This window comes from Pelmatolapia mariae, linkage group LG6, assembly GCF_036321145.2.
Source record: "Pelmatolapia mariae isolate MD_Pm_ZW linkage group LG6, Pm_UMD_F_2, whole genome shotgun sequence".
Lineage (NCBI taxonomy): Eukaryota > Metazoa > Chordata > Actinopteri > Cichliformes > Cichlidae > Pelmatolapia > Pelmatolapia mariae.
The window spans coordinates 753,485-777,988 of record NC_086232.1 but is presented as its reverse complement, the minus strand read 5'-3'; the positions used below and the strand labels follow the sequence as shown (position 1 = coordinate 777,988).

The 24,504-nt window shown below is 44.3% G+C and overlaps 2 protein-coding genes across 3 annotated transcripts in view; both read left to right on the top strand.

Moving 5' to 3' along the window:
- The first annotated feature begins 6,334 nt into the window (after positions 1 to 6,334).
- On the top strand, positions 6,335 to 13,023 carry LOC134628826 (zinc finger protein Gfi-1-like). The gene is made up of 4 exons (XM_063475598.1): positions 6,335 to 6,937; positions 7,578 to 7,654; positions 8,856 to 8,970; positions 9,053 to 13,023. Exons 1-4 carry the CDS (start codon positions 6,664 to 6,666, stop codon positions 10,078 to 10,080), a joined length of 1,494 nt encoding a protein of 497 aa, XP_063331668.1. The 5' UTR covers positions 6,335 to 6,663; the 3' UTR covers positions 10,081 to 13,023.
- Positions 13,024 to 13,724: 701 nt separating this feature from the next.
- si:ch211-89o9.6 (transcription factor Sp2) overlaps positions 13,725 to 24,504 on the top strand; it is a 31,779-nt gene continuing 20,999 nt past the window's right edge. For both annotated transcript variants that reach the window (XM_063475597.1, XM_063475596.1), the window contains exons 1-4: positions 13,725 to 14,171; positions 17,746 to 17,837; positions 17,929 to 18,046; positions 20,059 to 20,198. In XM_063475597.1, coding sequence (XP_063331667.1) covers positions 13,877 to 14,171; positions 17,746 to 17,837; positions 17,929 to 18,046; positions 20,059 to 20,198 — 645 coding nt within the window. In that variant the 5' untranslated portion in view covers positions 13,725 to 13,876. The remainder of the gene's footprint in view (positions 14,172 to 17,745; positions 17,838 to 17,928; positions 18,047 to 20,058; positions 20,199 to 24,504) is intronic.

Here is a 24,504-nt window from a genome sequence, read left to right as displayed (position 1 = left end):
ACGTACCTGTAGAGCTGCTGTGGATGCAAAGGTCTTGCTTTGGATTTTTATCTTCATAACGCAGTTTAAAAGTATGAATTTTGAGACAATCACTAGAAAGTATCTGAGGTGATTTGAAAGTGAAACGATTGAAAAAAACCAAAACTAAATATGTAGCACTCAAGATAAGCAGTCGCACAGAGTGGACTCAGGTGGACTCGGGTGGACTCAGGTGGACTCGGGTGGACTCGGGTGGACTCGGGTGGACTTGGTGTCAAAGAAACTGTTGCTTCCTTGTCTGGTTTACCAGCAACAGATGAGAAGAAACGTGCATCATGTGTCCGAGTATTTAATCCTGTTTACATATTTTGCCCACTGTATTTGTATTTAAAAACATGCACAGGTTATATTTTCATTCACTTTAATGCATTGCTGTGAATAAAATCTGATTTAAGAGTTGATTTTTGTGCCTTCGTGGTTTCTTAATCAAGTCTTGTAATTTCACATGCAAAACAGTACTTATGTCATTTTCTTGATTTCTTTTATAACTTAATTTTCTGAGTAAAATGCTTTAAAAAATCTTAACTATTAGTGCACAGAATGTAAAAGACGCTTTGGCTTTTATTGGGAGGGGGGATGTCACCAAAATCTGGATCCTTTCTAATATTTAGGTGCAGGGAAAAACACACTTTCTGACTCGTTGAACTCTGGAAGGAGGAGAGTTCACCTTCAGCCATGAAGCCAGTGCTCCCACTTTACATTTAACCAAGCTGAATATGGACTTTTGCTTTAAATGATGAACACACTGGGTTTATAGAGCTCTGAGTTCACACTGCTGAAATATGTGTGCACTGGTGCATTCAGGCGCTCCACAGCTTTGTAAGGGTCTCAGTGAATGCAGTCGCTAACAGCAGCATTAAGGTGGTACAAAAAAAAAAAGAAATCCTCTCATCCCTCAGATATTAACTCAAATATAGCAGGAGCACTTCTATTCACAGGCTAAATGAGTGGGCGACACAAGCAACAGCAGTTAAAACAGCTTCACTTTTACTTACAACATGAAAATAGGTTTTAAAACTACAAACAGCTGATTTCATTTAAACTACACAGAACGTCATTAAAAACTGTAGAAAATGAGAACAAAAGAACAAAACAAAAAACCATTAAAAAAAAGTTTTTAAAAGAGTGAAGTAAAACATCTGGAGGAGTCAGGAACACCTGCAGAAACAGACGCTTTAATCCGCCACGTTCAAGCGTCTTGTTCCCTGATAGCAGACTCAAAATCTTAAAGGCCTAATTATAATAACAATCAAATATTACTTCAAATGTATTTTAGGGAAAAAATATTTACCTTTTGGGGTTTTTTTGGCTAAAAAAACCCCCAAAAACAAATAACAACAACAACACCCCCCCCCCCCCCCCCCAAAAAAAAAAAAAACCCCAAAAAAACAGTGCGCTCATGTAAGGAAACTGGGATGTAAAGGGTTAAAACAATGAAAATATAATTAATACTATGAATATTTTTATCGTGTGCAGTAGTGATGTGCGATGCCACTGATTTCCTTTCCGATCTGATCCCAAGTAAAACCCAGGGTGGTATCGACGATACTGAGCCGATACCGATACTCTGTACAAAAAATGTTTCCTTGTATTTCATAATACAATATATAATTGTATTATGAAATTGTAGTAATAATATAAGGATATAGTTCATAATGATTACAGGACATCAGAATAATCATATAGAAATAAAAAACCTGAAGTTGTGCGCTATTTGAACATGTTGCCTGCCTGCAGCACTAAAGGACTCCGTGAGAGACGTCTGTCTTACCCTAGCAGCACCTGTCCCTCTCCTCCTCTTCAGTTCGCCTCAACATACGCTCGTCATATTCTGTGATATGATTTACTCTGAGGTGTTTGACAAGGTTAGTGCTGTTGCCACAACACCTCACTGTCTTGCCACATGTATCGCAAACCGCGTCTTGGCTGTTTGTGGAGGTAACGTCCACACATGACTCCGTTTACGCTCAGCCATTGTTGTGAGTGCACACGCCAGGGGCTGCGACACATTTACACAGCCGTGTTTCGCATATGACTATGAAAGGCGGAAGAGGAAGTAGTTCCTTCCAATTTAGACGATCCGAATGATATAGTTTCTTTCCACTGCGTTCCTTTTAATGGGAAAAACTACAAATTTACCCCAGAGTACTAAAATATTGATATTTTAATATGAGAATCGATTCTAGGACATAAATTACTGGTATCGGAAGAATCGATATTTCAGTATCGATCCGCACATCACTAACATGCAGCTTCAGACAGATAATAAATCATATTTAAACAACTAAAACTAATAAAAATTAACGTTGCAAAAAAAAAAAATATCAACCAAGTGTTCAACATTTATTCAACATTAAAAGAGTGCAAAATTGATGTTAAAACAATATCAGATTTCAACGTTAATTCAATAGAATTGCCTGATATTCATTTAACATCGTTTTAATGGATATTTGCCATCTATAAAATGTTTATCTTACCTATGAAATCATTTTCAACTGAATTTTTATGTCTTAATTTTGGGTGTAATGAAAAAAAAAAGCGTCAATTTTTTCCAGCAAAATTCCCTCCACAACAGCGAATTTGTTGTACTGTGTTGTATTTCACACATACTGACCCAGTCCTTCTCTGTTATAGTTATGGTCAGTTCAGCTTCACATTTCTTTTTAAGGTAAATGTTGTATTCTGTCTATCTTCATCTAATGATCTGTAGAAGGTGGAAATTGCTTTGAATAGTTTCTGTTCATAGCAATTGTTTACTAGCCTGATAATACCCAGTGGTTTTTCACATCAGTCGGAACACTGACATTGATTTAACGTCAAATTTTCAAACACTGTTAATGTTGAAACAATGTTAGAGTCTGATATTGAATCACTGTTGAACTCTGATGTTGATTTTCCATCACTTTTGCACCCTTTGTTACTATTGAAATAAAATCCTGATTAAAAATCACCAGTACTTAACAGGTATTTGTATCAATAATTGTACACAATTGTGTATGATCCACAAACAGGAAACCCATCATATGCTGGACATTATCTTACAATCTGTCATGTCCATGATAATATCCCTATAATATGAAACATCTGGCATTATGCAATAATTATGTCATTTTTCAATAAGAAAAATGACAGACGTCTCTGTATCAATAAAGTATTCGTGTTCTATTAGTGTTCAGAAGTTAAGATTACAATGAAATTGTGATGCAGCTCATTGTTTCAAAGCATACCGTCGTTAGAGAAGGCACTGCACGCAGCTGGCATAGCTGTGTAGGTTGGCGAAAGGAGCCCGTAGCTGGCCGGGGCATCATGATGGTTGGGGGGGGGGGCAGACTGCAGAGTGGTGGAGCCTGTTTAGAAAAATGTTTAAAAAATTAAAGATTACATACAACTTGTCTACAAAGGTTCCTGTTCTCTCTCTCTCACACACACTACACATTACAGTAGCATTTACAACACAAAAATGGTTAGAAACTAACAATAATTTGAAGACACGAGTATCTTACTTGTTTATGGATGGATTGTACTTTACTGTACTTCTACTTTATTATACTTTACTGATCTGAAATGAGAAAATGGGGGAAAAAAATCACAGCATCAATAAAAAGAGGGAAAACGTGATATTCAAAATGAGTTCAAGATAAGTTCCAGGTAGGGAACATTCATTATCAACCTTCCGATTACAAGACGAACTGCCAACTCTTGAGCCACGATCGACTTAAAGTTAACCTGGGCCTGTTAATCCACACTGTTAATCCTCTGTTAATCCACACACTCCTACACAGTGCTGCTGCTGTTCTACAGTGAAAACTGGCTCAGGAGTTCAGCAGGTTATTAACCAACTGAAGCAGCTTCTCAGCAGCACCTGAGCATATCATGTTCAGTCTTCCACAGAAACAGTGCTCCCCCCACACATGACTGCACAAACCACAGTGGAATTAACAGTTAACAGGACCAGGACTCAGCTTTTAGAAATGTTAATAGTGTGACCTTGGGCCTGCCATGTCCGGTAGCAAGAAGCACCACTGAGTATTATTGTATGTAGTTCTTGAAACAGTCCAGTTGGTGGAGGTGGGTGGATGGATACCAACAGTAATATTTGTTCCTGTTGTCTAACAGGGAGTATATAACCCACTGACTCAAACTGCTGTCTTCTGCTGTACTAACTAATTATTGTGGAAAATAAAGGTCACAGTGATTTTAGTTGTCATGGATTTGCAAACTGATGACGAGTCGTCTCATAAGTCATGTGACACTGCTCTCCCTGATACTAGATGCTTTTATAGGGTAAAAGTATTGCTATCAGTACTGGTATTGGCAATACTGTCCCTATATTTGCTTGGTATTGGACAACAGTAACAAAAGGGTGTGGCCTGACAGATGTGAGCCAGTGAGAAGGCTGGATGCTGATTGTCTGAAAAGCTGAATATGACAGAGGGCCAGCAGAGTTCAAACAGGGGGAAAACCTCCAAAATAACAAAGCTCAAGTACTTCTGAGAAGGTTCTCAGTCATCCAGCTCATCGTAGTCTAAGGAGCTTGGACAGAAAAGCGTCCGGACTTCTTTAAGGTTCTTTGAAGACGTTTCATCCGAGAAGCTTCTTCAGCTCTAAGAGCAACTGGTGGAGAGTCTCTATGGGAGCGTCCCCAAGAGAGACATTGAGCCTCTGTCTAATCACATGAGCCGAGGTGTGAAAACAGGTGTGGGTCACAATCAGCCAAGGTTTCAGGTGAACCCACTGTGAAACCTAGCCCCACCCCATCACGTGATTTCCTGAGGTCAGATCAAGGGCGTAGATTTGGTTTTGGCGTTGGTGGGGACGGATGATTCAACCACCGAGCCCTGCCCTGTTTCTATTTTTCCCCTTTTTGTCTTTGCTTCTTGATAAAAAAGGAGAAATATACTTGCCTGCATATGCTATTCTACATGCTTTTAAACCATTTAAAATCACAATTCATAGTTTTATATGTGAATTATATAATGTTAAATTACTAATAAACAAATGACTGACTAAGTATTTTAGACTTTAGTTTACTTCAGCCATATTCCATATAAATCAGGTATCATACAAACATAAAAATAGCTTCAAATACAGTCATGACAATAAAAGAATATGACTTTAAGGACTTAACAACATGACTTCAGTTATAGTACACCAACATCTCTGATACATTAGCACTAAGGGAACACTGAATGACCTGGTGGGTTTTGTCCATAAAACTACTCAAGATCTCTCAGCAAAATGATGCAACATTTTAGGCTCTATTGCCCCGATCAAGTCAGCGAGCTGGGATTTTTATTCTAAACATGAACTACTGTTACAGCAACAGACATGAACTACTGGTGTCCCACACAACAACTCAATGTCCACTATGTGAAGGAGCCAAACACATGCCTGCTCCTCTCGTTAACTGAGATAAACTGCTGGCATATTGGTTTTACATCTATACTGTCCAGTCTCTCCTGGTGGACATGGCAACACGTTATTCGTGGTTACATACAACTTTAGACTGATGTGGGCCAAAGCCCAGCACCTACTTGCCAACGTTGAGGCCTCAGAATTAGGGAGACATTCAAAAGGGCTGTTGGTGGAGGGAGTGGTATACATATATACATATATATACAAAAAAACTTGAATCTTACAGTGTTTATTTATCGGATAAAATAAGTTAAATGTCACCGTTAATATTGTCCGGCCGGAGACAGGCCGGGGGTATCCGAATTCAGAGGCTGTATCCACCTGAGGACCTTGCCTTCGCGATCTAAGTGGGCCGGGTCCTCGGACGGGAGATTTTGGGAGGAGCAGTGAAATTCGGGATTCTCCCGGAAAAATCAGGTGTTGGCATGTATGGCCTAGCATAGCCTGTAACGTTATTATGACGGACGGATTTTATGAGTTAACTTGACTATAAGTGACTTACAGGTTTCTTTGAAAAATACATGACGTAGGACTCCAGTAGAGAACGTAATTTAACTCTTTCTGCACCGCAGGGTGAATGAGACGTTGACATATCGTTTTTTTTTTCTTTCTATCGGGTTTGTTTTTCTTTACTCGAAGAGATCAAATTATTGGTGGGGACATGTCCCTTCCGTCCATGCCAAATCTACGCCCTTCGGTCAGATGGCCCATGAGGTGAGTTGGGCGTTAAGGCGTCTGGGAAGGATCTCAAACTGGATTACAGATGGCAGACTTGTGTAGCAGCATGAGACGCTGCAGAGGTGACCCGCGCGTGTGTGATGAGCCATCACAGCCCCTCCACATCACACACTCACCTGCATCTTGCACAGGAGTGCCATGGTAACACTTCCTGTCGGGATTTAGACCTCAGAATGCCTGATGATAAAGGCCTGTGTCTTTAACACACACAGACAGACTGGTGGTTATTTTTGTGACCTGAACGCTGTCACATGTGGGGCGGCAGCCTGCGACATGATACTAAACAACAAACTGACGTCATCAGCAGGCGACTCCCACCTGACAGCGCTATAGCGCTCGGAGCGCCCAGGAGGCCGACGCCGAGCCTGTGCATGTCTTCGGCCACACATCAGTGCGCGGATCTCCTGACGCCCGTGCACCGCAGCGTCTGCCGCGCGCATCTGTCCGTGCACTCCGACAGCGCGGGCCACGATGGCGGACTGCGTCGGCTTCCAAGCGCAGATCGCCTCCATCATAGAGATGCTGGCCAACTCGGCGGTGGCCGAAATTTGCAAACTGGTGGACGACGGTTACGCGGCGCTGCGCTCTCAGATGGAGCAGGAGCGGGAGAAGAGCGAGAAGGAGAACCGAGCCCTGCGGCAGAGGCTGCGAGACATGGACGTGAAGATGCGGAGCTGTGAGAGGAGGATGAGGAGACGGAGTCAGCGCGAGGAGCATCACACGGCTCATTTTAGGCCGCCCAAAGGTAGGGGACCGGGACACCCAGCACATCCATCCGTCCACCCATCCAGCTGTGAGCTCAGTAATGATTATACTGCTGCATCCAGCCCCGTGTGCTAGTCTGAGAAATTCGTCCAGTCTCCCATGAAGAGCATGGTAAAAGATGGCTCGCATGTTTTGTCCCAGCAAACCTGATTCAGGTGCCCTCGAATGCTGGTTGGTGTAACATGCACCTGCTGATCTGCTGGGCTCTTCCTGCACAGCCACCTGTGGAGTTCAGCAAAAGGCAGAATATCCAGTGAGCCACAGTTCTCCGGTTGAAAAGGTGTAGTTGATATTAGAGCAAATCAGAGCTCGTTACAACCGAGGTATGCAGAAGAGCGGGGCCGAGCGCACAGCACATCGAACAGATGTGCTACAGCAGCAGAAGAGCAGGAAGCCACTGCTCACACAGGCTCAGCAAAACTGGAGAAGAGTGGAAACACTGCCAGGTGTGACGAGTTTCTGCTGCCACACGGTACAGCTCACCATGCGTCAAATATGACGGCATATCATAGACATCAGATATGGGGATGTGTGGCGTGTCTGTCTGATAATGTGGCTGCGTGACACACAGCTGAAACACGTGGGGGAGCACATGTTCAATGTCCTGTGTTATTTTTCAGGACCTGATGACCATCAGCCCCTGGCACTCCCTCCTCTGGCTCTTTCTGAAGGCAAACCCTTTCATCCAGTTTCAAAGGTAAAGATGAATCGTGCATTAGGCTGGTACCTTATATACCCTCAGCTCTCTGCACTTTGTGAACCTCTAATCCGAAGATCAATCTTTTTTTCTTAATACAAGAATCCAACATTATTTTCGTCAGTGTTGATCTGTGACCGTGTGACGTAGAGAAAAGGTCCACATCCTAAGGTTAAACTCAGATATGTCTGAGTCCACCCTCTGACGTATGTTTCAGATATGTTTCATATGTTATTCACTCTAAAAACATTACTTTGTTAGGTTTAGGATCTTTAAAGGGTTCTATTGGTTTAGGCCCTAAAAAAGGAACGGTTGGAGTTAGGAATAAAACATAAGCTGAATTAGAAAAAGTTCATGGTTTGGGTTCAAATTCAGCTGTATTTATACAGCTCCAAATCACAGCAACAGTCACCTCAAGGTGCTTTATACTGTGAGGTCGACTCTACAATGATACAGAGAAATCACAACAATGAGCAAGCACTTTGGCCACAGTGGGAAGGAAAAACTCCCTTTTAACAGGCTCAGGGAGGAGCCGCCACCTGAGACCAGTTAGGGGTGAGGGGAGGAAGACAGGATAAAGACATGCTGTGGAAGAGAGACAGAGATAGATGACAACTAATGATTCAGTGCAGAGAGGTCTATTAACACATAGTGAGTGAAGAAGAAACACCCAGTGCATCATGGGAATCCCCAGCAGCCTACGTCTATTGCAGCATAACTAAGGGAGGATTCAGGGTCACCTGGTCCAGCCCTAACTATATGCTTTAGCAAAAAGGAAAGTTTGAAGCCTAATCTTGAAAGTAGAGATAGTGTCTGTCTCCTGAATCCAAACTGGAGGCTGGTTCCACTCACATTGTTGTTCTTGGTTGCTATGACAACCTATCCCCACTGTGTGCACCACAGACACAAAATCTGTTCCCTACTGAAACACATTACTCCTGCTGCTGATGTCATAATTGATGTCTATGAGCACAAACTGTGACTGCTCCACATTTTGCAGTGAGACCGTCTCTGCATCTGTGCCTGGGAGCCGGTGACACCCAAGTGTCACAGTGTGTGCACACTTGTGCAGTTATTTCTATTTTGGATGCAAAAAGTCTTGAATGTCTTCCTTCAGCGTCCGCAGCGTCTTGACTGCTGTGTGGCACAGAAATGATTGATGCAGTAGCTGAAACTGTAGGGCTCGTTTGTCTTTTCTCAGCAGGAGGAAGCCAAGATGTTGACACTGGTGAAGCAGGAAAAAGAGGAGAGAGATGACTGCAACTTGGACCTGAAGGTGGAGGTTAACATAAGGGCGGAGTGTGGCCTCTCTGCAGGTGAGTGTGGCCCCCACACAGTTACATCAGTGTTTTGTTGGCTGCTCACATGGTTTCAATGTTACTGTCTGTCCTTCTACAGCTTTGGAGCCCAGCGAGGAAAGCCCCCCTGCTGACACTGTTCTCGACACCAGCGTCAGCAGCCTCACATCCTCCACTTCACAGCTGTCCTCCTCTCCTGCTGATGCCACGATGGACCTGACCTGCAGGCCTCGAGCAAAACGTAAAGCTGCTAAGCCCGTAGGCAACACCGAGGGGGTCCTGGCCTCCGAAGCGGCTCGCAGGGACCCTTCGGGGAGCCTACCTGATATGGCTCTGAAGCCAGAGGTCCAGACAGATGAGCTCACAGAAGATGACCTTCATCCCTCTCAGCTGTCGGCCACTATAGCCTCTGATGAGTCGAGCTGCGACCGCCTCAACAGCCTGGGCCTGGATCTGGCCTGGATGCAGGAGCGTGTCAGTCATCTGGGAGCAGCCTATGCAGTAGCACAGCTGGGTTTGGGGAACACGGACAGCGGGCATCCTTCTGCCTCCTTCCCCTCACAGGGAGGTGGAGAAAGTCTCGACAGCCCCCCAACTATGCTCTTTACAGGCGGCGCTCACGAGATGGCTGCTTTTGCTGCCTCCTTCGACATGGCTGCTGCTGCCGCCGCCGCCGTAGTAGCTGCACCCCCTCCACCTCCGCCCCCTCCCCCTCCTCCGACAGCTCCCACTGGCACTGTCAGCAGCCAGAGGCGGCCTTACAGGAGCAGCACCGCCGCCGCAAAGGAGCCGGTGGCGTGCGCTGTGTGCGGACGCGTGTTCCCCAGCACGGCCGGCCTGGAGTTGCACCAGCGGGTGCACACCGGGGAAAGACCTTACACTTGCCCTCACTGTGGGAAGGGTTTTGCCCAGCCCAACAACCTACGGGTTCACCTCCTCATCCACACCGGTGAGAGGCGTTATCGATGCACACTGTGCGGGAAGAGTTTCATCTCATCGAGCCATCTGAAGAGGCACCGCACGGTTCACACGCAGGAGAAACCCTACAGCTGCTCGCGCTGCGGCCAGTCCTTCAGCCAGATGTGTAGCGTCCGCAGACACCGGCAACAGTCTCAGTGCGGCCTGTAGCATGAACGCTGTAGCAGCATCTGATACACTCTGGACTCTGAATGGTGAACATTTAAAGATGGTAGCTTGAGCGTAGATGAGGTGATGTCATGATGACGGTCAGAGTAAATGTTTGTAAATGTTTGTCCTAAATCAGTTATACGGTTGGTCTACCCCACACTGTCTTCATATTGGTGGTTTGACAGTGAGACAAGGTCACACAGGTGAGTTTGTGATAGACTAACGCTGAGACTAAACTCTTGAGTCTAAACTCTGAGTCTAAACTCTGAGACTAAACTCTTGAGTCTAAACTCTGAGTCTAAACTCTGAGACTAAACTCTTGAGTCTAAACTCTGAGACTAAACTCTGAGACTAAACTCTGAGACTAAACTCTGAGTCTAAACTCTGAGACTAAACTCTGAGTCTAAACTCTGAGACTAAACTCTGAGACTAAACTCTGAGACTAAACTCTGAGTCTAAACTCTGAGACTAAACTCTGAGACTAAACTCTGAGACTAAACTCTGAGACTAAACTCTTGAGTCTAAACTCTGAGACTAAACTCTGAGTCTAAACTCTGAGACTAAACTCTGAGACTAAACTCTGAGACTAAACTCTTGAGTCTAAACTCTGAGACTTAACTCTGAGACTAAACTCTTGAGACTAAACTCTGAGACTAAACTCTGAGACTAAACTCTGAGTCTAAACTCTGAGACTAAACTCTGAGACTAAACTCTGAGACTAAACTCTGAGTCTAAACTCTGAGACTAAACTCTGAGACTAAACTCTGAGACTAAACTCTGAGACTAAACTCTTGAGTCTAAACTCTGAGACTAAACTCTGAGTCTAAACTCTGAGACTAAACTCTGAGACTAAACTCTGAGACTAAACTCTTGAGTCTAAACTCTGAGACTTAACTCTGAGACTAAACTCTGAGACTTAACTCTGAGACTAAACTCTTGAGACTAAACTCTGAGACTAAACTCTGAGACTAAACTCTGAGACTAAACTCTGAGACTAAACTCTGAGTCTAAACTCTGAGTCTAAACTCTGAGACTAAACTCTGAGACTAAACTCTGAGACTAAACTCTGAGACTTAACTCTGAGACTTAACTCTGAGACTTAACTCTGAGTCTAACCATAAACTCTGAGAACTCGTTCGAGTGAGCTGTGAAGAAAAGCCCTCGTTAATAAAACCGCGATGTCGAGAGCAAATAAAAGGGCAGAACCTCTATTTTAATCTCGTGGCCCATGGAGCATGAATGTGTCCCAGTGTGGCTCATGCTTTTATCATTATCAAACATCAGTGTTCATGACTAGATGAAGCTGGAAGCTGACAGTGCAGTGTAGTGGCAGCGACACAGCTGCTGATTCCAGCATGTTGTATTTCATGCTGTCAGCAGCTGTAAGTAGCAATGACAACAGAAAGTCTGACTTTTGCTGCGCAGACTGTAGGCTCTCCACCTAACTGTTGTTACCTGGTGCTATATACATAAAGTAGTGATGGCAAACAGCATCTGCACATCTGTTGAAGGTGATCACTCTATTTAGAAGAGTGGACTTTATTCCATCTATTAAATATTGGTTGATAAAGTATAGGGACCTGGTTTGCAAACACAGAGCACTTTCTTTAGTCTAACATCAGAACATCGGTCTTTAATGGGACTCTAAATATACCAAATTCATGTTTGAATGTATTATTAACATAATGAACGTCAGTAAATCCTCCACACAGAGAGTATGTGCTACATGTGGCACAGTAACAGTACCTTAGTTATGTCTCAAGAACCAAGAAGGGGAATCCCAGAACGTTGTCTGTGTTTGTGTGGATGCTGCGCTTTGTTTGGGAGAAACGCTTCAAGGCCCATCCAGGTCAGGCTGCAGCTTTCCCACCGTGCACACAGTACAGCTGACACGAGCACCACTAGCTCCGTTTCATAAACATTAATATGCAAATTGTCATGAACATTGATGGCTGACCACGAGTGCGATTCGCAGAGTTGGGACTGGCAGCATTCACAGCCCTGACTCTCGTCTCGTGGATGGCCTGGAGCTTTCCTCAGGCCTGCTGGGATAATCGCGTTAATCTCTTTGACGGTCCTTTTCTGGGCTCTGCTTTCCAAAGTCGAGAGTTCCAATCAGAGGTCTTTATGGCCCAGATAAGGTGAACAGTCAAAAGGAAAAGTGGACATAGAAGGCACGTTGTAGTGGGACAGACGCGTGTCCTGGTTTGATGGGAGGAGCTGTGAGCGGCGGGCTGCTGCAGGAAGGCTAGGATACCACAGCTGTGCAGCGGCTAGGAGTCCATGTTGCTGCACGAGTAATGTTATTGTAGAAAATTCAAGACTCTTCCGTTGAAGCACTTTAAAGGTTCCCCTTTGTTAAAAGGGAAAAACTGGAGACGTAGTTTGATCCCATGCTCTCTGTATCAGCGTCATCGTGACAGTATCGTGGACGAGTGGCCTTCTCAGATGTGTGCAGTGACTCTGCAGTGTTGGCACTTTGTTGAAGCACATCTTGTAGCCCAAGCTCGCACCTTCTCGTTGTGCTGACTACATTTATGTGTGTGCACTCCACACTCATGTTGAATTGATGGAAATGTAATAAGCTGTTGTGAAGAGAGTTAGCCTCATGATTTGTTTCCCAGAGAGGGCATTACATTTGGATTATTGTTATTATTATTTTTGGATGCAGAGCCTGACTGGAGAAGCTTTTTCCAGGTCCAGGCCTGAAGATGAATCTTTTTAATGTCAGACATTCATTGTCCACATTTCAACACATCACAGGACTGTAAAAAGATGTAAAGTGAAACATATATATCAGAGTCGTGTTAGTGTGTGTTGGTGTCTGGGTGTAATCGGCTGTAGCAGCTAAAACAAATACTTTGCCTTCGAGTATTCTTTCATGACATGTTTCAGTGTTGATGTCATTAAATATGTAGGAGGTTTGCAGTGAACCTCGCTATGCTGTGCTCATCATTTCTGCTGTGTGCTGTCACTTTGTCATTTGTATGTTCCACAGAGGTGGCTACACTGACTTGACCCTAACCACTGTTTACCTGCACATCCTCTCTGTGGAGACATTCTGTTTCTGCGTTATGTATGAGACGACAGCAGTTAGAACTTCGTGCGTATCTCAGTGTTCCACAATTGTAATTATTACATTTGCATACACACCCAGTTATCATTATTTTTATAATTTAATAGATAAAAACATGACAGCAGAAGGTGTTGTGCTTAGCAGTAGGTGTGGCTGTAGCTAAGGAGGCAGAGCAGATCACTTACTAACAGGAAGGTTGGTGGTTTGATTCCTTGGGCAAGAAATTGAACCCCAAGTTGCTGCTGTATCTTTATGGCGTGGCTGGACAAGTTGTTTTTAAAACTATCAGCACAGCCAGATGAAATGAACTTGTGTCATACAGTACACTCATAACTGAGATTATAAAAGATATTGTGATATTGTTATCCAGCCACAGTCTGACTCTGTTATTTTAGCCGCTGTTACAGAATTAGACAAATTCAGAGTCGTAGCTAAATAAGGTGATCTGGTGACAAACATACATCTGAACAATCTCCTCAACTCGAGCTCTAGTGCCACCGAGCTACGAGCAGCACTACATCCTCCGGAACAAAGGGTGGCGCTGTTACGGCAAACTGGCTGTGAGCCGCCGTCAAACAGGAGGTACACTTTAGCGGTGAGAGGTGCTAGTGTTTACCTGCTAGCTGTGCTGCAATGGTGTGAACGACCTCCAGTAGTTTCTTAGTCCTACTCGAGCAGTGAAAGAGCAAAGACAGAGCAGCCAGCCAGCGGCTAACAGCCATGTCCAACCGCCTGGCCTTCCAGACCCAGCTGGCCTCCATCATGGAGGTCCTAGCAAACGCAGCGGTGGCGGAAATCTGTAAGCTGGTGGACGACGACTACGCGGTGGTGAGGTTGCAGATGTCTCAGTGCCAGAGAGAGAACAAGGCCCTGAAGAGGAAACTACACCTGCTGGAGCTGAAGATGGCCCGGGGAAATGCCGAGAGGAGGCTCCGGGAGAGTGCCCTGAACAGCAGCCGGCCGAGGGTGCAGATAAACGGCAGCGACAGGCTCCGGGAGCCCTCCACCCCCGCCGGTACGGTCAGCACGAATAATGCGAGCAGTAAGAAGAGTCCAGTCTGAAACCACATCAGGCTTTCTTCACTCACACGTTTATGTCATTATGTTGTAAAAAGTCTGGACCCTGCATAGAGCCGGGGCTACAGTGTGCCTAGCTCGTTGTTCCGCTGTGCAGGGAGGACACACAAAGTGGAGACATGTTTGAGCATCTCTGTCGTTCATCCATGCAAACTGTCAGAAATCTCTTCATCGAGACTCATTCCACTGTTTTTAAATGATCAGCTGTTATATTGGTACATTACAGAGCACATGTAGAACCGTCCTACATTAAATCTGTATTTAAATATAATCCCATCTTCTTTTCTGATTGGCTGTTTTCAGCTTATTTGTACCGTGTGACAATCAGCCTCCCGTTCTTGGCTTTGGGACAAACGCGATCTTGGTTCATGTTTGTCACCCTGTACTGTTATTTTAGACCCACAGGGCTCTAGCCTGAGGTTTCCCACGGGTGCACTGCTGCGCCTAACGTTTTTTCTTAGGTGCACCCAAATTTTTCAACTGCATCACTTAACATCGCAGTTTTACACGTTGACTTTAAAAAAATTGCTGTCCATACAGACAATATTGATTTGTAAATGATTAACGAACAATCTTGTCAACACAAAGTTCTTTATTTGGAGCACAGTTCTACAAGACACATAAGTTACTGACAAAGTGCTTAAAGCGCTTTACTGAGCTGAAATTTAACCTTAAAACATCTCAAGATATATTCAATGAAAAGAAAATCTAAAAGGACCTCAAAGTGTCTCACAGGCTTCAAACTGAACATCTCAGTATCTGCACAGCTTGATATCTTATGGACTATCCTCCATTGCAGTCACACGGCCCTCAGATGGCCAACTCCTGTAATTTGGCCTTTTTCTTCTTTTCTCATTACCCACAGCTACATCTGCTGCTGTGAGGCTGAGGCTGCTCACCTCTCTGTATCCGCCTGCACTTTCAAACGCGCGCGCACACACACACACACACACAGACCTACAGGAATATTTGGACCACGGCCAATCAGAGAGGTCCCGCCCCTGACTTTCTTTGATTGGTTAGACCATGATATGGGCATAATGTGTGTCTGTTGTTGACCACACGGAGACTTTCAGGGTTGTGGGGACTTTTTTTTTTTTTACTTAAACGGCTGGTCTCACCGGTGTGACCTAGGATTTTTTGTTTAGTCGCACATTGAGAAATTAGGTCGCATATGTGACTAAATTGGTCGCACTCTAGAGCCCTGCATCAGTTGAAAAAGAGGTGCAGGTGGGAAGAGACTAAAAACAGCAGAGGAGACGAGAAGAAGATGGTCACACAGACGGTCATTTGGCCAGCCCTCATTACATGGATATGACAGCAGATGGCTCTAGTGTCCCCCTGAAGTGCCTGGCATAGATGTGTGCTGTAATCTGTTGGTGCTACACAGAGCTTTGGTCCCAAGTGACACTAACACGAACCTCTGTCCTAATGAGGACACGCATGTGATCTTTGTCTTAGTGTTTAGGTCTGAGCACAGAGCAAAGATGGAAACCAGCACAGAGACTTCAAAGTGATCGTCCCAGTGATTCAGGTAGAAACGGAGGCTGACTGCTCCGATTCTACCTGGGTTGCTTGCTTGGTTGCTGTTTTGATCATGTAAACGATGTGTATCTCTGCCCCTGTCCTGATCCAGTTTGAAATCGATGTGGAAGAAGTGCAAACTGAATCCCAGCCCTTCTCCATGAGCTATCAGTTAGTCAGATTTCTTTGCTCTATAAAATGACTGCTCTACATAAACCAACCCTGATGTAACTCCTTAGGAACCTGCACAGTATTTTCAGACCTTTTTAAGCTTTCTAACCAGCTGTTTAAAGTCTCTGGTTTCCACCATTTGAATCAAATACTTGGCCAAACACTCGAGTGACGCTCGGTGGAGTCATTTATTTACATTTGGGTGGCACAGTAGTGGCTGCTCGTGTCTCCAGCTTCATAGCCTGCACTCCACGCTGTCTTTCTGCCTCAGGTGGTTAAACAGGGTTTGTTGTTTCCACAGTTGTGCGTGTCATGCGAAGCGCCGCCAGGAGAACGTTGACGTAGATCCTTTGTAATAAATGTGCCTCTGAGGCTGACGCGTTTGTGTCATTGATATCACAATGTGACACTTTATTAATCACATAGTAATTAGACTGGTCTGATGTGATGTGGCACAGCTGTGTTGGCCGTGCTGCAGGTTAGCATCTGAAAGAGAGGAAGCCTGCAGCTCAACGCTTTCACTTGGATCAGGAAGTGTACCGCAAATCCCGGACTACAGAGCGCACCTGATTAAAAGCCGCATGCTCTAATTTTAGAAAGAAAATCAATGTTGTACTTGTACAGGCTGCACCGGATTTTAAGCCGTATGCGTTTCACTCGTAATATCAGATATTTACACAGAAATATTACACGTGAGGATTTTTAACGTTTAATTTAATCCATAAGGTAACATAAACATGGTAACATAAACGTTATGGTAACATACAAAAATACATACTGCAAATGCTTTTTTTCCTCGAACAGCGTCTGTAACACGGCTACCTTTAAGTATACGTATGTGTCAGTAACACACAAATTACATTGCTTATGGTTTTTTTACGGAGCACAAACAACATTACAACGTCTCTTAACAACTGGTAAAAATATATACTGTATATATACTACTTATCAATTTTATTGGTCTACTGTTACCAGGCAAAATGTTTTTGGCCGCATGAAGAAAAATCTGCATTAGCCGCACGTCAGTATAAGCCATAGTGTTCACAGTGTGGGAAAAAGTAGCGGCTTATGACCCGAAAACTACGGTAGTTTAAATGGCAGGAATAATCAAACACATGATTTCTGCAGAACACCAGCTGATGTTTGAGTGTGAGTGCATGGCACGTGCACAAAAATCCCCAGCAATGTACACATCACATTTTAGACTAAATCAAACTGAAATCAAAGGTTTTATTGACAGAACAGATGTTTATTTTTTTTTTTCCAATTCAGTTTTATTTATACAGCGCCAAATCACAACAACAGTCGCCTCAAGGTGCTTTTTATTGTACAGTAGACCCAACAATCATATGACCCCCTATGAGCAAGCACTTTGGTGACAGTGGGAAGGAAAAACTTCCTTTTAACAGGAAGAAACCTCCGACAGAACCAGGCTCAGGGAGGGGCGGGGCCATCTGCTGCGACAGGATAAATACATGCTGTGGAAGAGAGCCAGAGATTAATAACAGGGATGATGGGGAAACAGGAAGATGAATATTATTAATGCATGTTCTCAAAATACTTCATTTCAACTGTAACATTGAAATATTGAATAAAATAAAGTTTCTCTGGTAAAATGCTGATACAGCTGAACACAGTGTCAAACACACCATCAGACCCACGTCATGGTTAAAATAAACAGGTGGGCTCTGGCATTACTGCCCTATAGAGACTGAGGGGCGGGATCTATTTACACTGACACAGAGCAGTGTTAGCGTTCACTTACAATAGTGTAATATGTGACAAACATGAGAATAACATGTTTTTCTGTCGTGTAGGTGACGTGTTTGACCAGCAGAGGGAGGTGCTTCTGTGGTCGAGCGGAGACGTAACCAGTGAACTGATCCTGTCTGAAAGCATGCACAGTAAGGTAGGCACGTCATCACAGGTTAGCGTATGTCCACGCTGCTGTGTGAAGCTGCTATTGGCTGACTGAGAGATGGTTCCCTGTTGCTGTGCAGTCTCCAGATGTGGAGTTGGTGGAGCCGGAGGCAGTGCTGGTGAAAGAGGAGAAGGTGCAGGCAGCCACGTCTCGAGATGAAGAAGCGGAGCAAAGTACGTCACTTATAGGAGATGATGGTGAGTACAGACAGAAACACTAAGGCTGCTGAGTGGATGAGTACTGACACTGGGACATTTCCACGCAACATGCCGCGCTACAGTTTAAAAATCTTAACACCTTCCATCAAATTGGTCGTAGTTTAAACCGCACATTGGAGGCGTCGCCTCAGAGGAACAAGGATTGGCTTTTTTCTGTGGGTTTGCTCCTCCCACAGTCCACACACATGCGTGTTAGGTTAATTGGTCATTCCGAAGTTGACCATGGACATAAAGCATGTGTGGTTAATGCTGTGAGTGGTCCCAACACAGACACACAGCTGAGCGTGTGGGGATTCCCACTGGGAGAGCACTCAGAGCTCCAGTGACAGTTTTACTGACTGTGATCAGATAATAACAAACCGATCCAAAGAGACAACACACAGGTCTGTCATGGTGAACAAATCATCACTGTCATTTAACTGGATACAACATCTGTACAACATCTGTACAACTGAACCCTTTTATGTGTATGTATTTATGTGTCATATTAAAATGATAGAAAACGTCCTAAATGAGTAAATAAGTTTGTTAGTGAGTGACAGAGGTGTGGCTGTAGGTTTAGACGCTGGTGTGCACAGATATGTCAAGTGTTCAGGTTAGGATGTAGGCGTCAGTAAAACAGTTTCTTGGTCACATTTGTGTTTGGATTGAAGCACTCGAGTCCTCAGAAGTCAAAGCTTTACATTTGTAGAGCGTAGTTAGGCTCGTCACATCGTACGCATTTGTAACTCTTAACTGTACTCGTACAGCCTAAACTCAGACATGAAGACGTTACTCTGTCCTCCTGGAGGACCTTTGATTTTTACATAAAGAGCAGGAACAAAGAGCAGCGACAGAGTCAGATCTGCTGCATCAGATGGAGAGAGAGAGTGTGTTAGCCTCACACAGAGCGAGCGTGTGGCTGTTCTCAGGTTTGCTGTGCTGTTGCGTGTTGTTGTACGCTTCTACAGCAGCTCTGCTTTTAGGCACAGATGTAAACTGGAGCTCTAAGCAGCGTGCTTACAAGCTGCGCTCTGCATTAAATGCATCCAAGCAAAAAAAATGCATTGAAGACACGAGTGCTGGAGGTAGAACATAGCACAGCAGTGTTTCATATTCTCAAAGCTGTTTGTTTGTATATTAAACATGTTTGACCATAAAAAGAGTTCAAACATTGTAGAACAGCTGATATATTAAAAACATTAAAACAATGCAAAGCCAAACAGGCTGTTACAGCTGTTGTTTCATAACAGCTGTGACTCCTCCCACACTGGGTGTGATGATGAGCAGGGGCAAGTAAAGTTCACATGTGAGAGTCGGTGAACATTTCCTTGCATGTTTTTCTGGATCTGTTTAGACCGTCATGGTAAAAAAGGCCTCTCTTATTTCTGAGGTTTGATGTGTCAGTGTTGTGAAACTGCAGAGAGCTCAAACAGCAGTGGTTTCTGGTCTTAGGCTGTAAGCTCAGATATCGATGTGGTCTTCAGGACCAGTTCTCCAGGCTCCAGGTTTGAGCCCACGCTGCTTCAGTAATGATGGGCGGTGTGACCGGGATCACCGTCATGCCCAACAATCAGCATGCTGCCAGTCAGACTCTGTGCAGTTCGAGGTCTGCTAAAATATTTTCATACAAGACTCTATTTAACATATTCGAGACCTCAGACGAGGTTTCACAGTGTGGTGGTTCGTGGAGTTGCTCACAAAGTGAATGATTGCTGGTTCTTGGAGACACAAATCAACTTTTTTTGGCCCGGTGAGGAAGGCCATCCAACAGAAAGCTTCTGTGGCGACTCCTCTGTGACGGGAGCAGCCAACAGTAGCTGTTAGAGACTTTGGAGAAACGTTGCTGTGCCTCGTTCTACATCTGTGACTCTGAAAGTCGTCTCCCAGTTTTCCCTGAGAGTGTGCAGAGCTGCGTATCCACACGTGTTACAGCCAGTACTTAAATAGCAGTTAGCGTTATAGAATAATTGAGTGTAATGGTAAACTGTGTTTTCTTTCTCTGTTTGAAGGGCTGATGGAGTGTGTCCCTCATGGAGCTGAAGGTCAGATGCCTGGCCCCGAGGACCAGGACGCCCAGTCCGTGTCTACTCGGTCCCAGTCGCAGAGCCAGGCGTGCAGGACGAAGCTTACCGGCAGCAGAGGAGTGGAGGTCAGTGGCTCCTCTCCTCTTAAGTGTGAACTCACTGCTTCTGTTGAAGGCAGAGACTCGCTGCAGGAAGTGGCGATCCCACACCGGTATATCGATGATGGCAGCAGCGACTCAAAGTTTGACGTCTTGTGTGACATCGATAAAACTGGTCACTCGTTGGTTGGGAAGTTTTTTGACGAGCCCTCAAACGTTGACATGGAAGGAACGAGTCCGTCGTGTTCGTACTCGATGGCGGCCGTCGATTTGCCATCAACTTCTTCCGGCGTTAATGGCTGGAGTCGCTATGACAACGTGTTTTCCTTGCCCCGGCCCTTCACTGACAGCAGCAAAGCGTTCCCGCGAACTGGCAGGGAAAGACTGTTTGCCTGCAGCTACTGCGGCAAAGCTTTTAACCGGCCCAAGAAAGTGGAGATCCACCAGCGTGTCCACACAGGGGAGAAGCCTTTCAGCTGCTCCACATGCGGGAAGATGTTCTCAGAGGCCGGGAACCTGAGAAAACACCAGAGAGTCCACACTGGGGAGAAACCATACACCTGTGGGGTGTGTGGCAGGGGATTTGCCTGGATAAGAAACCTGAAAACACACCAACAAAAGAGCCACGCTGACATTTACAACGAAGAGACCTGGGAGTGTAAATGAGCTGCCTTCTTGTGTGAAAGGTGTAGTGATCCAGGAGAGACACTGAAGGCCGCTTTGTGCTGGACAGAATGGAAAGTAAATCTGTGGTGACATTTTGATGAAATACAAGGTTTCCTGTAAAAAGGCATAGCTCACTGTAAAACAGGTTGGCTGACTACAGTCTTTGTTTTTACACGAGTGAAATTTACACTCCTCCACATGATACTCAACATTGGAATCAGGGCAGTGTGTCAGCTAGCTGTTACAGCAGAACTGTAAAGCAGAGTGAAGCTCTGTTTGCTTCCACATCTGTGTGTGTTTCTGTAAAAGCAGGTAGCCAGGCCGCCCTCGCCTGGCCTTCTCTGATTGGTCAGGTCCAGTGTCCTAGTTCTCGCTCTGCTGGTTTTGTATATGCCCCCGTGCAGGCATCGTCTGTAAGCCAGACGCTGTGATGTTATAGATGTATGATTTGTAAAAAAACACGTCAACATAGCATTTTGTTTCATGGCGTCTATAATAATAACTTTATAATAAAACAAATCGTAGTTTACAAAAAGATGCTTGAAATATTTTCAGGAGGCTGAATTGAAAAGGTTGAAGTTACATCTCCAGTCGTAGAACCAGAATAAGCACCAGGTAGGCCTGTAAGAAAAATGTCTGTCGTTTCCTATCACGCTATCGTTTGTTTCATGGTGTCACAAAATAAACTGTTTACGTCACTATATTTCATGGTTCTGATGGTCACTGTAGTGGCTATACTCATTTCTTAAAGTTCTCTCTTTCTCTTATATTTAAAATAACCACACTACGGACGCACAAGCGCCTGTTTTTACGTGTTGTCATTAGCAACAACGACGGTAAACCCAGCATGAGGCTCCGCTGTGCGCTTGTTTATTTTCCACATAAACCTTTCACAATAAAGCTTAAGATCCTGTTGAGATTTTTCAAAATAAACTGAAATGATGACAAACAGAAGGACCAGTCCAAACAGATCGAGGACCTCATTCGTAACCGAGGGGCTCCCTCTGTAGCGTGGACATGGTTTGGTTATGAAAAGTCTGACACGGACCAGAAAAATGATGGTGCAAACTAGGGCTGCACGATTAATCGTTAGAAAATCGCGATCTCGATTCATACTTATGTGCGATCTCATTTCCAAATGACAACGATTTCAAAAAAAAAAAAAAAAAGACGACGACGATTGTACCGCATTTTGATCCGGGACGTAATCTGCATGAAAACAAGCGCTCACTCTTCGTGCTCAACAAATGACAAGGGCGGAGCCTTATACCACGTGATACAGAAGCTGTGCCGTGATGCTCAAATTGGCAGGAAAAACAACGAAGAACACGTCAGGGATGACGAGAAAGTGACAGGAGAAAATCCGTCCCGGTCAACCACCCAAACATCAATAACGGGAACCTTATACAGCGCTTCCCTATACACGTCGAACTCCCGCAGGCACAAAGAAATTACGGAGGCTATTACTTATCACCTGACCAAAGATATATCAACACTGTGCAAAACGAGGGATTTAGGAAAATGATCAACACCCTAGACAAACGCTACACAGTGCCATCCCGCAACTATTTTTCTATTGTTGCACTACCTGCTCTATACACGCAGTGTCGAGCAACGGTGGAGATGGAATTTCAAGCAGTACAACATTTTGCGGCAACCACAAAATGTGAGGCATTTATTGTTTTTATGTGTATTTATTGTTTTTATGTTCAGTTTCAACTGTTACGAAGTTGATGTGCAGTTAATAAGTGCAATAAATATATATAATATATGGAAAAATATAATATATATATATAAATATAAAATATAAATATAAAATATATATATATATATAAAATATATATATAAATAAAGAAAATCGTGAGAGAATCGTGATCTCAATTCTAAGCAAAAAAATCGTGATTCTCATTTTATGCAAAATCGTGCAGCCCTAGTGCAAACTGGTCCCCACCTCAGACTCTAACATGACAAACCTCTTCTACCACCTACTGTTACGCCCCTGTCCAGGGGTACAGGAACGTAGCATAAGTTGAAAGAAGAGTGACCCCGCCCTGGTCCCCACAACCACACAACAGCCGACTTATATGTGCCTAAACTGAAGCGTGACTCCGGGGTGAACAAAAGCCAAAATAACAAACAAAACCAGCTTAATCAGTCAAGGTTTGAAACCTAAACCCTACGTGATGAAAAGAACAAACAAAAGACAAATGCTACCCCTAACTGAATAAACAGGAGGAAATAATACAGAAAATAACAAGGCAGCTCACCCTTCGGCTTCAGTGACTATTTACACGTGACTCTAAACTACACACTATATACAGAAGCTCAGCAATGCTCAGGAACACACACACGAGTAACACAGGGTTTGGAGGCCAAGGATGGGTCTGCTGCTGCTGTCAGTGGCTCCCCCGGGACAGCTGCTGGTGACAGATTTTCAAAGCAGCCACATGATCAGGAGACCAATCAGCAGCCGTCAGCTTCTCCAATCAGGGACCTGCAGAGACTCTTAAAGACACAGACAGGCAGAACAAAAAACAGCCACCAAGACACATTATGGCCAGGGCCGTAACACCTACACAAGGATCACATGACAGAGTAGGAGAGAGTTTACAGACGAGAAGCAAAAAGAGCCGTCAGGTGCTCCAGATAAACCTTAGACTCTCTACACTCTGCGTGCTGCGGCCTTTTCCCCGCAGCACGCCGTCTAATAAATACTCACTAAGAAAATGGCGGCTGTTACAACCTATGTCTGAAAATGTACAGTTTAATGCATCGGTCAAATCACTCGACTGCAGGTACACGACGCCCAGCTGGAAATGCTTCACACAGGTCGAGTTGGCCGAGATTCTCAGAATTTACAGAAAATTCACTATTTTGCGATATATATGGTTATCAGGAGGAGAAATGTTTATATCGGGATATGAGATTTTGGTCATATCGCACAGCCCTACACCCAGGTTAAGAGCACATGTTGTTCCTGTTCAAAGGCTCAGCACTGTGCTACCTTTATCTGTGCTGCTTGGGCTGAGACTGTGTGCTGTGGATGAATCTGCATTAGTTTGATCAGTGAGATATTCAGACAGCAGATTAATGTGTGTGTCACTACTGTACCGGGGGAAAAACTGCAGTGCGCTCTGGGTAGTGAACGAGCGTGTCAGCCAGTGCATCAACGTGACTCAACCTCACTGTGTGGCCCAGAGGAACACGATGTATGACGAGACCTTTGGGGTCTCTGTGAAACAAACTGTGCTGCCGTCAGTACACGCAGTGACCTGCTATCAAAGGTTTGTGGCCCACAAAAGCACATTGTTTACATCTGAACCACTCGATGTATCAGCTGTTGCATTAAAATGTGTACAGTCACATTTACAGACTGGCTGTTTTAACCTTTGGGAGCGAGACTGTGCATGAACACTGCTAACCTAGCAGTTAGTAACAGTGATGTTTGTTACACGCTGTTGGGCTGGAATTGATTACAAATGGCTTTGTTTGAATTGCAAAGTATTTTAGTTACCGAGTCTACATTTATTTGTAGCTCATGTTAGCATCAGAGCATTGTTCATTTTGGTAGGTTTATAGCTGAATATTCCACATTCTGCATGCATCATTTCATTAAGGAATAAAATGTTGTCCTTTACCTCAAATGCGTGGGTTGTTTGTTTTCAGA

Excerpts from the sequence above, each read along its gene's own strand:
- LOC134628826 (XM_063475598.1), top strand. The coding sequence starts at position 6,664 with ATGGCGGACTGCGTCGGCTTCCAAGCGCAGATCGCCTCCATCATAGAG. Across the intron at positions 7,655-8,855 it reads CCTTTCATCCAGTTTCAAAG|CAGGAGGAAGCCAAGATGTT; the intron begins GTAAAGATGAAT and ends GTCTTTTCTCAG. Across the intron at positions 8,971-9,052 it reads GGAGTGTGGCCTCTCTGCAG|CTTTGGAGCCCAGCGAGGAA; the intron begins GTGAGTGTGGCC and ends GTCCTTCTACAG.